The sequence below is a fragment of the Condylura cristata genome, unplaced genomic scaffold (assembly GCF_000260355.1).
Source record: "Condylura cristata isolate star-nosed mole 26May11 unplaced genomic scaffold, ConCri1.0 scaffold00017, whole genome shotgun sequence".
Taxonomy (NCBI): Eukaryota; Metazoa; Chordata; class Mammalia; order Eulipotyphla; family Talpidae; genus Condylura; species Condylura cristata.
In genome coordinates, this window is record NW_004567118.1 from 32,827,802 (window position 1) to 32,847,063 (window position 19,262).

Consider the following 19,262-nt stretch of genomic DNA (forward strand, 5'->3'; position numbering starts at 1 on the left):
CTGTATGAATAAATAAATAAGTCTTTAAAAAAAAAAAATTTAGAGCAGAAGCTTATACACCTTTTCTATTGTTTCATAACCTTCAAACATAGTGGAACCATTTTTATTATTCTTCCTAAAAAAAAAAAAAAAACTTTATTCATGCCATAAATTGTCAGTAAAGATAAAAAGCAGCTCCCTATAAAAACAAAAATTTGCCCAATAATCAAAGTAAGAATTTAAGAATTGTCCAAACTTATCAAATGAGACACATTAAATATGTGCAGTTCTTTATGCGTCAACTATATTCCCCCAAAAAGCTTCTTTTTTAAAAAGAATACAAAATGTGGAACAAAAGGTGTAGGAGTGAGAATCAAATCAAACAGTGCAAATCAAACAAAAGGTGTAGGAGTAAGAATCAAATCAAACAGTGCAAATGTTATCAACCAGGACATAAACAGTCTTTCATGGGGAGAAAGCAATGAGGTAAAATTTGATAAAGAAATTAAAGGCATAACTTCTCCAAAGAGGAAATGCAAATGGCCAAAAGGCATATGAAAAAAATGTTCAACATCACTTGTAATAAGGGAAATGCAAATCAAAACCACAAGGAGGTACCATCTCACACCAATGAGAATGGCACATTTTTTTTTACAACAGTTTATTTTTACATAATTTTGTGCTTTTTTTTTTTCCATCTCAATTGCAATCCCTGCGGGTTTTCCCATCACCAAGTCACCCATGTGCCATCACCATAATCCTGTGCACTTCCCTCCCCACACCCCCGTTTTTGATCCCATTCCCCACTCCACCCCCACAAAATGTCTCTGGTATATGGTTGTTCATTATTTTTGTTATTTTCTCGCCTGGTCCATTATACTCCTGCTATGAGTGAAACCATCCAGTATTTTTCTTTCTCTTTCTGGTTTATCTCACTAGGCATGATCTTTTCCAGCTCCATCAAGTTGCTGCAAAAGACATGTGTTTCTCTTTTTGGTTGCTGAGTAATATTCCATGGTATATATGTACCACATTTTTTCTATCCAATCATCTACTTTTGGGCATTTGGGCTGCTTCCATGTTTTTCCAATTGTAAATAAAGCAGCAGTAAACATGGGGGTGCAGGTATCTTTGTGAATCAGTGTTTTTGTGTCTTTTGGGTAGATACCTAGGAGTGGGATTGCTGGGTCCATGTTTAGCAGTTTGAGGAACCTCCAAACACTTTTCCATAGTGGTTGTACGAGTTTGCATTCCCACCAGCAGTGCAGGAGAGTTCCTTTTTCTCCACATCCTTGCCAACATTTGTTGTTGCTAGTTGTTTGAAGATGTGGAGAATGGCACATATTTAAAAAACTAGCAACAACAATGTTGGTACGATGTGGAGAAAAAGGAACTCTCCTACACTGCTGATGGAAATGCAAGCTGGTCCAACCACTATGGAAAGCTGCTTGGAGGTTTCTCAAACTGCTAAAAATGGAGCTTCCATAGGACCCAGCATTCCACTCCTAGGGATCAACCCAAAGGACACAAAAACATAAATTCAAAAAGACACCTGCACCCCTATGTTTATTGCTGCTCTATTTATAATAGGGAAGATATGGTACATATACACAATGGTATATTTTTCAGCAACCAAAAAAGATAAACTCATGCCATTTGCAGCAACATGGATGGAGCTAGAAAGGATCATAAGTGAAATAAGTCAGAAAGAAAAATACTGGATTATTTCATTCATACCAGGAATGTAACGGATCTGAACAAATTAAAAAAAAACCCCAGCAATTGTAATAAAGTAAAATCGAAAATCAACAAATAACTATAAACCAGAGACAGCCTGTGGGGGTTGGGAGGGGCATAGGATCAAAACTGGGGCAGGAAAAGTGCACAGGACCATGGTGATGGCACATGGGTGAGTTGGTGGTAGGCAGTCCACGGGGATTACAACTGAGAGAAAAAATGTACAGAATCCTCTCTAGTGGTACAGTGAGTTGGAGCGCTGCACTGTGAAGCTAGGCCAAGCTGTGGCCACTTCAGTGTAAGTTCCATCTCTGTCCTGGAGGTGAGCCACATGACATAGCAGACCTCTCCTCTCTTGCCTGCTGCTCCCCTCAGCAATATATTTTGTGAATCTGCCTGTTCTGCTCCTCACTCTGTTTTATGGTGAATACTCTTGCCACCCCTGCACCTCTGGCCTGTACCCCATTTCTGTAAGCATAGATAAAATCTTTTAAAAATGTACAAAGTGAAGAATGATACACACACACACAATATCTAAAAAAAGAAATTAAAGATTTAAGTTTACCTGGTTAGAAGAGTATGAGATAAACTAATAACAGAAAATACCATTTCCAGATGCATGGAAAGGGTGACAAGAAATACCTAATTTGAAGAAAAAGATGTTCATGTAATTTTTTAAGACTGAATCATAAAGCAAATTTTAATATGTTTCAAAAGATTGATTCACACAAAGTACATTCTTTAATTTTAGTGGAATAGAACTGAAAATCATACTCAAAAAAAAAAAAAAAACCCACCCACTGGAAAATCCACACACAAAATTGCAAATTAAACAATGTACTTGCAGAAACACATGGTCAAATAAACCACAATGAAATAGAAAATATTTGGTACTTTGAGATGTCAAAACTTGTGTGAGGGACTGTGTATGCTTATATGCACATTATCCTCTATAATGCATTAGACAATAAATGTAAATACTACATTTAAAAAGACAAAAGTAGAATCTTAAATTATCCAGTAAATAAGTTGAGTATCAAATAATAGCAAGAAAGCACAATATGATTAGCAGAAAAACTGGTAAGGGGATAACTGAAAATCCTACAGATCTTAAGAAGTTAAGAACACTATATTCATGTAATTTTTATAAATACATGAGAAACATCTGAAAAGATTGTAATATATAGAATAATGGTAGCCACCTCTGCAAAGTGAGAAAGGGAAGCAGAAGCAGGGACAATTTTTAGATTTTGATATATATATATATATTTTTTTAACCCAAAAAGTGCAGGTTTATTTTTAAAATAGGTAAGGGAGGGCCCTCCCTGGTGTCGCAGCGGTTAAAGCACTGCACTAAGAAGCTTAAGCCAATTCCGCATGAGTTTGACCAGCCCGCTCCTCCCCCCAACAGTGTACTTCGTCGATATGCCTGTTCTGCTCCCCACTCTGTTCCTGGTGAATCCTCTCACCGTCCGCATCTCTGGCCTGTACCCCAGTTCTGTATGAATAAATAAATCTTTAAAAAAAAATAGGTAAGGGAAAGAAAACACTTGTACGGACACAAGCAAGCAGAAAGAGCTGCTCTTTTGAAAGGAAAAGGTTTGTTAAGAGAAGCACCTACACAGACTTAGGCAAGCCGTCTTGGGATGAGTTACTCATTTTGTCCTATTTGTGTTCTACAGGTAGCAAATGAACAGTAAAAATTAGAAAACTGGGTCTGCTGCTGTTACTACTCATGAAACTATCAATAGATAATCTTAATTGTTTTACATTCTCAACTTACTTATAGATACAACATCTACATAGAGGCTTTGTCATTAGTTATCTTTATGCCCCCACAGTACACATACATTTGAAGAGTTGAATCACATTTAGTAGTACTGCTAAATTGTCAGTTTCTAGTAAGTAAAAATTCATTTCAATTCTACATCAAAAATACCCCAAAGAACTTTATATAGGCAAATTGCTACCCAACCTATTAGAAAAGTTAAAATGTTATCTTATTTGTAAGTTAAAATTTATCTTAGTTATAAGAGGTACATAAACATTTGTTTCTTATCACAGTACTATATATTTAGTTTCAAAACCAGGAAATAAAGAAAAACCTTAATTTTATTTCTTTACTAGAAACTGGAAGAATCTAACCATTTCCCAAATTTACAGGTAGATCTACAAGATAAATTTCCTTTGCTTAATTAATTATTTAATTTCTTATCTACCACTTTGCAATCATTGTAGTGTAGAATGGTTTAGAAATGAATCATCAATGGGTGTAAAATTTAGGAGGAAAACAGAGTAAAGAAAAAAAAATGTGTACATGGCTTTAAAGTATCTTCACACTGACTTGTTGAAAAAGAAGTAACAGTAACTGTTCAGTGGAGAAATCAGGCATTTAAATTCAAGAGATCAAAATTATCATCATCGTTGTTAGACATAAGGACTTTCTATACCTACCTCCAACTATGGTATCTTGAAAAGAATATAAAATTACTTATATAATACTCTGGCCAAGAATGCATAACCTGAATCTAATCATGAATGGAAACATTAGACAAATGCAAAATGAGGGATGAAATAGGAATGTTAAGTTTACTGAAATTGCTAACTGCTCTACTCTATGGTTTTATACAAGAGTATCCTTTTTTTTTTTTTTTGCTTTCTTTTTTTTTTTAATATATTTTTTACATCATTCTTCATTTGTGCATTTTTTCCTTCTCAGTTGTAGAGCATTCTTTTCTTAGAAAATGTACACCAAAGCATCTGGGAAGAAAGTCCTTTGATATATGCAACTAACTCTCAAATGACTGAGGAAACAATAAAAGTATGTGTGTTGCTTTCTCTCTTAGAGTGTCAATAATAAAGGAAATGGTACAAATGTTAAAAACATGACTACAGACATATGTATATAGATAATTGTGTAAATATTACAACTTTTCTAAAATGTGAAATTATTTCCAAATAAAGTTTCTTAAAAGACAGGAGACATTTTTAAAAATATCTAGAACTTGGAAATTAAAAATTTTCCAGGGTATGCTTCACCTACAAAAGCAGAATGCTCCAAAATATAGGATGCTAGAAGATATTAAAAAATAGCAGTGGTAAAAGTCACTTCATGCCTCTTTCATTAGTGAATTTGCATAGATTATTCTAATTTACTACTTTGTGGGAAAATTTCTTTAAAAAAATACAAAACAGAGAAACTTACAGTTCATCTCGTTGTCTCTGGGACAGCACCATTTTGGCTGCAATGTTAAGCTTATCTGATATAGTGGTATGTCCTTCCTTTGGAAAAAAATCAAAAAGCTTTGCAATCCGTGGATTTTTAATTAAATATGCCACTAAGTGGCTACCACTCAGGGTAAAATGATCCCTTTACAAGTGAATCCAACTAGTAACCAGGAGATGTTCAACAAGTAACGCTCATTCCACCTAAGGAAAAAGAGAAAGAAAAAAAAAGATTATTTCTTTCACTTAGAATTTATATTATTTCTAATTTATTATTTGCCAGGCCACACTTTCAAAAATGAGAGTACTGCAACACTAATATAAGTACTAGATGTTTTCCACCTACTGTGAAAATGTGTAGTATTTAATGCCTTTTACATTATCTATCATTGACTGAGCCCAAACAGTACTATTACTTAATTTACCCATCCCAGTTATATCACTTGCCCAATACAGATACCAATTTTATTAAATTTCAAATGCTGACATACAACAAGTCTAGAAGAATGTAATTTTCCCTATAGAGGAAAAAAAAAAGTTGTTTAATTTACAAAAAAAAAAAGTATAACCTGAAAAACGATAAGGACTTTACAATCTTTCCACAATCCAAAAGGTGCCAACATTAACTGAAGTAACTTTCAAGACTAAGTTACCAATCTTAGAATAGTTGCTATTATTAAAAATGTAAATAAATTATTTAGCAATTCATGTCCTTTTAACCATTTAACAAAGACGTAAAAAGCTGAATGAAATACCCTACATTTAAAAAAAAAAAAAGATTTCTATTTTATTTATTTTTACATGGAACTGGGTTGTAGGCCGAGGTGTGTAGGGTAGAGGGAGGTGACAGGAATCACCAGAGACAGAATGGGGAGCACAGAGGGAGACAAGATTGGATGGTAGGGGGTGGAACTCAGGCCATAGCAGTGATAGCACTGAGACTTATAATAGGCTACCAGGGTGGCCCTGAGCATTTCTTAAATTTCTTTTTTCTTAAAGAATTAATTCTTCAAAATACAAGACAACACCATGAAATGGAAAGACATCCCCTGCCCATGGACCAGGAGAATTAACATCGTCAAAATGGCTATCCTACCAAAAGTGATATACAGATTTAACACAATCCCAATAAAAGTCTCAATGACATTCTTCAAAGAAATAGAAAAAATATTGATGAGATTCATATGGAACAACAGAAAACCTCGAGTAGCCAAAACATGCATGACTAAGAAGAGAATGGAGGCATTACAATCGTAAATTTTCAAGCTATTCCACAAAGCCATAATAGTCAAAACTGCATGGTACTGGAACAAGAACAGACATAGTGACCAGTGGATTTGGATAGAAAACCCAGATATAAACCCACAGGTTTATGGGCAGCTAATCTTTGACAAAGGAGCAAAGATGATACAATGGAACAATGGAACAAAGAAAGTTTGTTCAGCAAGTGGTGCTGGAAAACTGGGAAGCTACATGCAAAAAAATGAAACTACATCACTACCTCACACCATACACAAAAATCAACTCGAAGTGGACCTAGACATTAGAACAGAAGCAAAGATGGGCCAAACATTATACACAACATACACTTCAACGACATCTTTAAAGATACAGCACTCAATGTAACAATAGTGAAGGCAAGGATAAATAGATGGGACTACATTAGGATAAAAAGCTTTTATCAAGAGTAGCAAAAGAGACATTACAAAAAACAGACCTTTCACACAAAAAACAGACCTTTCACACAAAAAACAGACATTTCTCACACAAAACTAGAAATAAAGGATTGATCACAAAGACATACATAAAACTAATGAAACTCAACAAAAATGAAGTAAACAACCCCATCAAAAAATGGGCAGAAGAGCTAAAAAGACACTTCTCCAAAGAGGAAATGCAGATGGCCAACAAGCATGTGAAAAAATGTTCAACATCACTTGTAATAAGGGAGATGCAAATTAAAACCACAATGAGATACCACCTCACCCCAGTGAGAATGGCACATTTTTAAAACAACTAGCAACAACAAATATTGGCGAGGATGTGGAGAAAAAAGAACTCTCCTGCATTGCTTGCAGAAATGCAAACGAGTACAACCACTAGGGGAAAATGTTTGGGGTTCCTCAAACTGCATTAACATGGAAACTTCCCTATGACCCAGCAATCCCACTCCTAGTTAGTTATCTACCCAAAAGACACAAAAACACTGATTCAAAAAGATACCTACACCCCCATGTTTATTGCTGCCTTATTCACAATTGGAAAGACATGGAAACAGCCCAAATGTCCAAAAGTAGATGACTGGATTAAAAAGATGTGGTACATATACACAGAGGAATATTACTCAGCAACCAAAAAAAATAAACACATGCCTTTTTCAGCAACATGGATGGAACTGGAAAAGATCATGCTTAGTGAAATAAGCCAGAAAGAAAAGAAAAATACCAGATGGCTTCACTCATAGCAGGAGTATAAAGGACCAGATGAGAAAATAATAACAATAATAATGAACAGCCAGATACCAGAGACATTTTATGGGGGTAGAAAGGAGTAGGATCAAAATCAGTGGGGGGAGGGAAGTGCACTGGACTATGGTGATGGCAAACCCAAGGGGATTGCAACTGAAATGGAAAAAGGCACAAAAATATGTAAAAATAAACTATTAAATTATTTAAAAAATTATTCCTCAAATCTATTTTAGAAAAAAACATTTAAGATTAGTCTGTCTTATCACATTAAAAAAATAAAATTTCCGGGCTCTCCCTGGTGGCGCAATGGGTTAAAGCACCACTTTATGAAGCTCTCCAAAGCCACTGAAGCACAAGTTCAATCCCCGACCAGAGAGCTGACCCACATGGTGGCAGACCTCTCCTGACCAGCTCACTGCTACCCTCAGCAGTGTTTTTGTCAATCTGCCTGTTCTGCTCCCCACTCTGTCTCTGGTGAATCCTCTCACCCACCACATCTCTGGCCTGTTCCCCAGTTCTGTAAGCATAAATAAAAATTAAATCTTTAATAATAAATAAATAAATAGATAAATAAATAAAATTTCCATTGTATTTAAGGAAATATATTTGAGTTGGTCTTAACTTAAAATGCTAACTACCAGTTCAATCAAAATTCAATTGGAAGAGAGCGTTCAAAGAAATAGGAAATCATTTTCCACATGAAATTAACATATAGAGAAGAGCCTGGGGACTACCTATGAAGCAATACTTCACAGACAGTGAAACAAACACCGTTTCCTGAGTACCCTTCTCATGCAATACAAGGCATTATTTTAGGTACTGAGGGATATAGTGGGATAAGTCACTCAGTTAAGGAAGAAAAATTGAAAAAAGCCCATGGTTTTAAGTAGGAGCCCTTACCCAAAAAGTGAACACCTATATACTCCCAATGAAGCTGCTGGTTTCAATGGAAATCTTTCTCCACTAAGTAATTCTAGTAAAAATAAGGATTTAATTTATGATCTTTAGTGATTCTTCTAACCTGAAAGGCCAGATAGTTCAAATTGATAGCTGAAAGCCATCATTACCATTACCATTCTCTAGATCCAGAGAAATATGACTAAAATCAGTATTAAATAGTAGACTTAAAATGAAACACAATGACAACCCATAAAACCATCCACTTTTTAAACAACTCCTAATTATTTAAGCCTCTTTTCTAAGTCTGAAATGTCACCAAGCCAAAGCAAGTAGGAATTTATGTATTCTGATAAATGTCATAGAAGAGTGAGGATTATCTGATAGTAGTAACCATCTGATCTGTATACAGGCTTATATTATCTGAACAACAATCTACTTGACAGAGAATCAATCATATTAATCATTAATCAAAATGGGAAAGGGAAATGACAAAAATTCCCATCTAATCATTAAAAAATCCTACTACATTACAGTCCAATTTTAATTATTGGAGAGACTGATGTTAGTCGAAAAAGCAAATCAAAGTACAAGAACAACAAGAGTACTGGGATACCAGGATAATCTACTAGGGGTAAAAACCAAGACACAGCAAGTCATACTGATAGACTACATAAATTATTTTATTCATTCAATAAACATGTACAAAATGCACTGGCAGGCACCAGGTTTACTAAGAAAAAGACTTGGTCTTTACACTCAAATCAGTTACTAGCAGTCAAGAAATATGCATTTAAAATAGCATGACAGGGCCTCGCTGGTGGTGCAGGGGTTAAAAACATAACGCTATCAAGCTATCTGAAGCCACTGCAGCTTGAGTTCAATCCCTTGGCTTTGCCAGGGAGGTGACCCACGTGGCACATCAGACCTCTCCTGTCTCACCCACTGCTCCCCCTCCCTCAGCAGTGTACTTCAATAGATCTGCATATTCTGCTCTCCACCCTCTCTGGTGAATACTTTCCCCACACCCACACCTCTGGCTTACAATCTCTAAAAAAAAAATGCCGTATCAAATACCACCAAATAGCAGGTGATGGTTCAAGATGAAGCTGAGGTAAGCAGGATCGGACCACTGAAGCTGTCTTTTAAATTTGTTATACTGTAAACGGCAGCCATTCAATATGGTTTTTAGAAAAATCACTTTCACTTATATATTAAATAATGATCAGGAGTTTCTCCAACTCACCTATGACTATGCAGGTACCTCTTTTGCAAATAAACCTATTTTTTTAAATGTTAAAAAAAAAAAAAAGTAGGGGGTAGGGGAGAGAAAGAGATCAGAACGAGTAGAAAAGAGAGAGACCAGAGAACAAGCCTACAGTAACAAAGGCAATAAATGATGGGATGTCACACTAATGTTAAGAGCAATAAATTAGATGCATTTACATTATATACTAGGGTTGGTAATCAGATGTGGACAGCAAGGTGAGAGAGAAAGGCCAGTCAAAATGTAAAGAATACATCTAGAGAATTCTGATTTAGAACTATGTCTAGAACAGGAAATGTATGCGTGAGCAAACAAAGATAGCAAGAATGAGTCATTCTATTCCATTTTGGATGTGGATTCCAAGATGCCTGTAGAAGAGAGCAGGCAAGTCATACAAACAAGTCAGTTGTGAAAAGGACCAACCTATTTACTAAAAAAAAAAAAAAAGTTTAGTATTGCCAGTTCAGAATGATGTAACTGAAGCCATGGACTAAGATGATTCATGGAGAATGGGTTAAGCAAGAAGATCAGATGGACAGGTCAAGTAGAGCAACACCCACACTTAAAGAATAGTCTAGGGGGCCTCCTGAGTGGTGCAGGGATTGAAATCTCAGCACTATGAAGCTATCACCAGCCACTGCAGCATGAATTCAATCACCTGCCAGGGAGCTGACCCACAATGGCAAGGCAGACCTCTCCTATCTTAACTGCTGCTCCCCTCAGCAGTGTAATTCAGTAGATCCATCTATTCTGCTCCCCACTGTCTCTGTTGAATCCCCTCACCTCCACACCTATGGCCTACACCTCAGTTCTAATATGCATAAATAAAACTAATCATAAATAAAAAGAAGAGTCTACAAGATGAGTTGAAAGGAAGCAATGGTAAAGGTAGAAGCCACAGAAGGCAGGAGTATTTCAAGGACAAGCAATCTACTGTATCCAAAGCTAGTATCCAAAATTAAGGAAAGTAAGGTCTGAAATGGGTATGCTCCATTCAGTCTAAAGCTCACTGATAACCTTCATGAGAATGGTTTTACAAGACAGACACTGCCAATGGTGGACAAAAAAAGGGACACATCTATATAAAAAATTTTAAATTTAATATCACCATTTTTACCTTTAACATTATAGAAAATCAGGTATGCTGTATCCCTTGACAAAATAACACAATAGCATATATAAAGTATTCTTCAACACAAAATCAAATTTGAATTTAACAAGTCTCTGGCTCCAGCTACCAATTACCAGTAGAGGGCAAAGGAATATGCAAAAGACACCATGGGAATATAATTAGCAATACCCAAACTGTGAAAAGCCGTAAGAAATAGCCAGTTTCTTCAAATAAATTACAAGTTAAAGCAAAAAAAAAAGTTGGAAAAGGAACCCTGTAGATTAAAAAAGACAGATAACATATCAATAGGTTATTTTAATTTATCTTTAAAAGAATTGTAAACAATCGTTAAAATAAGATAGTGAAAATATTTGGAGAAATTTGAATACTGATGACATTAAATAAAAACTGATTTTTTCGGCCCTCCCTGGTGACGCAGCGGGTTAAAGCACAGCCCTAACAAGGTTAAGCCACTTCCGCATGAGTTCGATCCCCGCCTGCCTCGGAGGTGACCACATGGCCCAGCAGACCTCTCTTGACCTGCCCGCTGCTCCCCTCGGCAGTGTACTTTGTCTATCTGCCTGTTCTGCTCCCCGCTCTGTATCTGGTGAATCCTCTCACCCTCTGCATCTCTGGCCTGTACCCCAGTTCTGTATGAATAAATAAATCTCTTTTTAAAAAAAATTGGGTTCAAAGAAAAATACCAGATGTATCATAGCAGGAGCATAAAGGAACAGATGGAAAAAAAATAATAATGAACAGCTATATACAGAGATATTTTAAGGGGGGGGTGGGGAGTGGGATCAAAAATGGGGGATGAGAGGGGTGCACGTGACTATGGTGATGGCACACAAGGGAACTGGTGATGGAAAGTCCACAGGGACTACAACAGAGATGGGGAAAGGCCAAAATGATGGAAGAATAAACTATAATAATAACTTTTTAAAAAAAATGGGGGTTCAAAAAGAGGGGAGACTAAATGAATAAGGCTAGCATTGAGTTGACTATTACTGAATCTGGGTAACAAGTACATGATGCTTCTTTTTGTTTTTTCAAAGATTTATTTATGTATGCATACAGAAATGGAGTACAAGCCAAAGGTGCAGGGGCGGTGAGACAGAATGGGGAGCAGAGCAGGCAGATAGACAAAGTAAACTGTTGAGGGGAGCAGTAGTGGAGACAGGAGAGGTCTGTTGCGCCACATGGATCCATGTGGATCACCTCCAGGCTAGGGACTGAACTTGTCTCGCTTGCAGTGCTGTACTCTAACCCACTGTGCCACCAGGGAGGGCCCACATTAAGGCGTCTTATACCACTTCTAAATTTGTTTATAGGTGTGAGTTTCCACAATGAAAAAAGTTGTTTTTTAAAAATCTGAAGAGGATAATAATGAATGGGAAAAGGCCCTAAAAGTGGGGCAGGGGGATGCAAGTGTATTTTTATGTTTTGGGAGAAAATGGGACATGAGGGTCATTTGCTGAACAGCAGAATTAAGAAGGAAGGCAATTATTGTTAAGAGATTTGAAATCTTTGCTATGAAGAATAAAAGCAAAATAGTGGTAACAGAAAGTACATAAAGGGCATATTTGGGGTTGAAATCATGAATTTTTACTGACATCAGCCTTCAAAGACATGTCATTGTTCTATAGCATTGAGCAGCAGACACAGAAAAGTTACACATTTACATGTCTAGGGCTGAGTTGAGTGTTTGCAAGTACTATGTGATGAATGCATGATGAGGGAAGGTGAAAGAATGGATCAGTGAGCCTAAACTGTATTGTGCAGAAAAAGAGAGAGGCAGAAAAAGCAGAAGGAATGGAGAGAGCAGTGATCCCCCTGCCCCAGGAAAATACTCTGTAGTCAGAGTTCAATGACTAAATTTAAGAACTCCCCGTGTATTGTAAACTATTCTTTATGTTATTAACTAAAAGCTAACAATTCTCTTACTACACTAATTAAATTCAACATATATGGTAAAAAGAGACAATGAATATGATGACCACTAAATATAGATTTAAGTAAATGTACATTCAAGGATCACCAACTCTATAAGCATGAGTAACCCATCTAACTTCTGAAGAGTGGTTAACTAAGGTTTTTTTAAACTTCAATTACTCCCTCCTCTCTCAATTTCCTACCTTTATTATATTATTTTGCTACTAAAAAATACAAGTGTGTGACTGAGCTGTAACACTTAAGAATACAGAGAATAGGGCCCTTCCTGGTGGCGCAGCAGGTTAAAGCACAGCACTGAGAATCTAAAGCTGCTTCCGCATGAGTTCGATTCCCGCCTGCCCTGGAGGTGACCACATGGCCCGGCAGACCTCTCCTGACCCGCCCGCTGCTCCCTTCAGCAGTGTACCTCGTCGATCTGCCTGTTCTGTTCCCCACTCTGTCTCTGGTGAAGCCTCTCACCGCCCCTGAGCCTCTGGCTTGCACCCCAGTTCTGTATGCACCCCCCAAAAAAAACTTAAAAAAAAAATACAGAAAATATACGGCATTTCTCAGATTTGTAATACCTCTTAGGTTAATACTTAACATAACGGCAAAACATCACAACAACAGAAATGGTTCTCAAATGGAGCAAAAGAGTATTTTACAATGAACAATCCATACTTACAACCAATCAGAAAACGATACCAGGCAGTATGTTCGAACCACCTGAGGAAGGAGTTCTTAATCTTTTTTTTTTTTTTTGCAAGGGGGAGAGGGTCCTTTGAGAAGGTGATAAAAGCCAAAACCGCTTTTCTCAAAGAATATACGAAGATTAACAAAATATTATATGCATAAGGAGGTACCCAAGTCCTTCCTAAGTCACAAACTGAATCAAAGGACATTATATTTGAAATTTATTTTGGCAGTGCTTCAATAATTCCTTCTGAGCTACTTGTATATATTACAAATATATTTCAAAGAATCTTCGGTTATTTATTTGCATGTCAATATCCAGACATTCTTAAAGATTATCCAATCTGTGTTGCCTAAGTACAAGAAACAGAGGCTTCAGAATGCTTTTTGGAATGCAGATTTCTTAAACATCCTATATTCTAGTATTATGCCCACCTATCTGTGACAGCAATGCAGCTCTCCTAGGCAACAATATTTATTGTAGTATCTCACCACAGAAAGTGGAAAAGAAAAAAGAAATAATGAAGTGCTAAAACAAAACCTTATAGCTTAGCTCCTTATCTTCCCATTTTAGGCAGCTGGGCACCTAAGGACTTCAATTTAGGGCAGCAGAGGTAGCTCCAATCAGTGAGCTCCCAGTCCTAATTTCCTCTGTCCTACAAGTGTGGACATGGCCAAGAACAAAAACCACATACAACCAGTGCAAAAAAAAAATATTAAGAGACTCCAATCACATAGACATGAACTTGTTAAAGGTTGGACGCCCAAATTCCCACTGCATTTATGCTTTACCAAAAAGAGCAACAAGGCCTGAAGAAAATGCAGGTCAATACAGCCATAAATGTGCAAGCCAAGGCTGCTGGGGTTAATGGTCAGCAGCCACCAGTTCTGTAGACTTGCCTATTTCACTCACTCCAGGCTTCAGAAACATGATCATGCCTGTATAGTCAAGGATCTCAGGCTCTGCTGGGCAAAGAGCAAGACTTATCCAAGGCCCAGGTCCACGCTACAGTTCAAATTCCCAAAGATGCTGAGGACCCTTTAAGTGCTCCAGAACAGAGAACTCTGTATGCTGATATTGGATGAAAGGACTGGTGTGACTGGGAAGCTTTCTCCATGTCACTCAACTATGCTTTGTTTAAAGGGCCAGCAGATTATCTACCTTGCTTTAGTAGTATACATTATAGCTCATAATCCTAATACAAATATATTTTCCAGATACAGCAATGAAGCATAGCAAAAGGTTTTATTAATCAAGAATTATCATTTCAGGATAATTTGCAAGAGTTAAATAAAATCTGTTGCTTCCCCCCAAAAAAAAATTGTTTCATAACAATCTGCACATCAATAGGTTTTTAAAGTACTAGTTCCAAATAACAGAACTTTGTCAGTTACTAAAAAGACATAAATGATTTTAATCAACAGTCTATGGTCATCTACACTATGAGCATTCTTAGTATAGATACACCCATGTTGGTACTCCCAACTCTTAATCATTTCACCCAATTATCTTCATACAAATTTTGTTCACAATAATCCATTAATGAAAAGAAAAAGCTAATTTTTTTAAAATTTGGTAAAATGGCTACATTTTAATGAATTAGGATCTCAATTTAAATTAGGGAATTAAAAGCTACTTTCTTAATTATGTTTCTATATACAATGTTTTACAAGACCCAAACCAAGGTTTAAGATTACAGAGAACCAGCATCCAACAAAAAAGACATAAAATTTGTTTATTCATGTTTTAATGAATAAACAGATTACCTAATAATCTGTTTTTCAGATAATCAAATGTGAATCAAACTACTAATATATCATACTGATAGCATATAGTAAAGTCACAAGATAGTCAAAAAGAGAATTCGAAATTTTACACATTTCACAACTACCTACATATTTGCATTCTAAGTTGACATTATAGTCAAGAATGTTCTAAATGAAAGCAAGAGACAATATAATCTTTCTTTAGGTTTACAACCAATTCACAAATACTTGGTAACTTCACCTAAAGCTACAAGTGAAAATTTAGTCAAATTAGGAGACTGAGTAATGTGCTAAAAATCTAACAGGTTATCAAGCAATATTATGAAAATATGTTATGGGGCATATTACAAAGAATTTAAGACTCCCATTCTGTAACTAAAATCAGTGCTTATATAGCCTAAATCTCAGTTTCCTCATTACACATAAGTTTTCTCTACCATAAAATGAACTTAAATGTGACACATCTTAGGAGGGCTCAGTGAGGATAAAACAAGAAATTTATATATGTGTGTGTGTGTATATATATTTAAAAGATTGTTTATGCACACAAGAACTGGGATACAGGCCAGAGGTGGGGGAAGGGGGGAAGGAAGAGGATTCACCAGAGACAGAGTGGGAGTGAGCAGGTCAGGAGAGGTCTGCCACGCCATGTGGGTCACCTCCCTGGCCTGGGATGGAACTCGTGCTGAAGTGGCTGTGGATAGCTTCATAGTGCTATGCTTTACTGTGCCACCTGGGAGGGCCCTAATGTATATAAATTTTAGAAACAAATGAATGCCATACATATTGCCTACTGCCATCAGTTCTGAATTCTGAATGTACTTTCAAAACCCCATTCTCAACTATACTGAACACCAGTATTGAACACATGCTTCCTTATAAATGTGTCTGAAACTGGCTTAGTTGTTATTTTTTCAAAAAATAGATTTATTTTTTGTGTAGAACTGGGATATAGGCCAAAGACCTGGATGGTGATGGGATTCATTAGCAAAAAGGTGGGGAGGCAAATTTACTGAAATACCCTAAGGGGAATAGCTGGCTCCACAGGTGCAGAGGTCTGCTGCACCATGTATGTTATGGGTCAGGGAGGAAACTCAGATCTCAGGCCATAGTGGGGATAATGCTGTGACTTAACCCCTATCACCAGGATTTTTGGTATTTTTTTTTTTTAAACTTATGCATACAAGAGCTTGGGTAAAGGCTAGAGGTGGGGGAAGAGGGGTAAGAAGATTCACCAGAGTGAGGAGCAGAACAGGCAGATCTACTGAGATAAACTGCTGAGGGGAGCAGTAGGAAAGACAGAAGTCTGCTATCTGCTACACCATGTGGGTCAGCTCCCTGGCTGGGGATCGAAATTGTGCTGCAGCTAATTTTGCAGTGCTGCACTTTTTAACTGGTTGCGCCACCAGTGAGGGCACACTCACCACTTCTTAACTATTACTTTATACACATTTATCAAGATGTTTCTTCATTCCACATGGTGCACACATGCTAGATACAATCTCTGTCCTGGTAGGGTTCACTTAATGAGTGCTCAGATATGGCTTCTCTTCCCTGATTTAAGTTTCCCCCTCTTCTTTCACTTAAGGTACAATGTCATTTTTTGAACACCAGAAGGTTACAAGAAACTCAACACTGACTTGCTTAGAATTTGCTATACCTGGCTTTCCAGGGTATTTTTTTGTTTGTTTCTTCTTCTTATATCAATTCAGTTGATTTGAGATTTACTTATTTATATGGTTATTTTGCAGATATACAGTCAGACATTAACACTGATAAAGCAAAATAACCTTTGGATATAATATAAATTAGTCCTTAAAATGTTGGGTTTCGGCCCTCCCTGGTGGCGCAGCGGGTTAAAGCACTGCACTGAGAATCTAAAGCCGCTTCCGCATAAGAGTTCGATTCCCGCCTGCCCCGGAGGTGACCACATGGCGTGGCAGACCTCTCCTGACCCGCCCGCTGCTCCCCTCAGCAGTGTACTTCGTAGATCTGCCTGCTCTGCTCCCCACTCTGTCTCTGGTGAATACTCTCACCCTCCACATCTCTGACCTGTACCCCAGTTCTGTATGAATAAATAAATCTTTAAAAAAAAAAAAATGTTGGGTTTCCAGGGGAGAAAAATAGTAACAATGAACAACTATATACCAGAAACATTTTACGGGATAGAGTAGGGAATGGGATCAAAAATGGGGGGCAGAGAGTGCACTGGACTATGGTGATGGCACACCGGAGATCTGGTGATGGGAAGCTCATGGGGATTACAACTGAGATGGAAAAAGGCACAAAATGATGGAAAAATAAGCCATTATAAAAAAAAAGTTGGGGGCCCTCCCTGGTGGCGCAGCGGGTTAAAGCACAGCACTGAGCAGCTAAAGCCACTTCCGCATGAGTTCGATCCCCGCCTGCCCCGGAGGTGACCACATGGCGCAGCAGACCTCTCCTGACACGCCCGCTGCTCCCCTCAGCAGTGTACTTTGTAGATCTGCCTGCTCTGCTCCCTGCTCTGTCTCTGGTGAATACTCTCACCCTCCATATCTCTGACCTGTACCCTAGTTCTGTATGAATAAATAAAATCTTTAAAAAAAAAAAAAGTTGGATTTCATGTTTTTTGCCTTATCAAACCCATTATGTTTAGATTCACTAGGATTTTATGACACCAAATAACTAAAAACTATGAAGGATATTAAGTTATAGTACTTGTTGCTTGACTTAAGAGTCTATTATTTCATTAGTTGACTGACAGCAAAAGAAAAAACAAATTTGTGAAACTGACCGCCCTGCCTCTTCTAGTTTACAAAATTTAGGTAATGATTCAAAAAGTGAAAAATGCCCCCAGTAAACATAAAAGTATGAATTATATAATACTTGAAGGAAGTAACTATTGATGCTAACTACAAGCGCACATTAGCACCATCTAAGTAAGGAACTTCCTGAACATAATCATGACTAGACTTCATCCTCAGTGGTTCTGAGGATGAAAAAAAAAAAAGGCTTTTGGACGCTTAGGTTTCTCTAGGTCATTAGAGAATCACACACCCAATAGTGCAAACCATAGCTAAAACTAAAGGGTAAAGAAGAAAACTACAAAGACAGGGAAATGGAAAAATTTTATCAGTGCCAGAAAATATTACTTAGGTTCCAAAAACAAAAAAACAGATTGGACGTCCAAGGTACTCAAGCTTCAATAATTGCAAAGAAATATCTACAGAATCCCTCAGCTATAAGCTTGTTATATTGCAGGCGGCTAGGGAGGAGGTTGGTCAATATTTTGAAATGAGTATTTTATATTGCTGTTAAGCTTTTATTAGAGATTTTTTAAAAAGATTTATTAATTTATGCATAGAACAACTGGGGCACAAGCCAGAGGTGTGGGGGGGTGAGAGGATTCACCAAAGATAGAGTGGGGAGCAGAAATGGCAGATGTACTGAAATACACTGCTGAAGGGAGCAGCAGGCAGGTAAGGAGAGGTCTGTCACCTCCCTGGCTGGGGATTCAACTTTTGCTGAAGCGGCTGCAGATAGCTTCATAGTGCAGTGCTTTAAGCCTGAGCCACCAGGGAAAGCCCTATTAAAGATTTTTTTTCCCAAGTCTTCAATCTGTAATGCTAGTCTTTCTTGTATGTTCTAGTAAGACACATTCTTTTGCATCTTCATTAACTTTGCTGGCTTTTATCTTGATTATATCATGTTCTCTTTCTATGTAGGCCAAGGTTCAGGAAACTTCCTATATATAGGTCAATTGTGAGTATATTAGCTTTTGTCAAGCTTTACAGGTTGGCTGTTAATTTATAAATTTAATTTTATAAATTATTCCACAAAAATGAATTTTACCCAAAAAACCACATAATAACATTTTACAATATTATTCTTTTGCATTTTTTTCGGCCACTGAAAATTACGATCATTGACGTATGCTGGCTGGACAAAACAAGTAGAATTTGGCTTACCAGCCACATTTCCCAAAACCCTCTTAACTAAACATTTATGTGACCAGTACTTTTAATCACAGTATCTATGTCAGGCTTTTCAGGTAGATTATATCTGATACATTCTAAATGTTTATAACAGTGTCTGGTGCACACTAATAGATCACTATATAATTAAAAATATTTTTTAGTCATAGAAATACAATGTTTAAAATCTGATATTATAAAAAGGAAAGACTGCTTGCTCATTGCTG

General features: G+C 37.0%; 1 protein-coding gene across 1 annotated transcript in view; it reads right to left on the reverse strand.

Moving 5' to 3' along the window:
- Positions 1-19,262, reverse strand: part of PAFAH1B1 (platelet-activating factor acetylhydrolase 1b, regulatory subunit 1 (45kDa)) — a 67,065-nt gene that overhangs the window by 27,064 nt on the left and 20,739 nt on the right. Inside the window, exon 2 of the mRNA XM_004684781.2 lies at positions 4,922-5,145. Coding sequence (XP_004684838.1) covers positions 4,922-4,953 — 32 coding nt within the window. The 5' untranslated portion in view covers positions 4,954-5,145. The remainder of the gene's footprint in view (positions 1-4,921; positions 5,146-19,262) is intronic.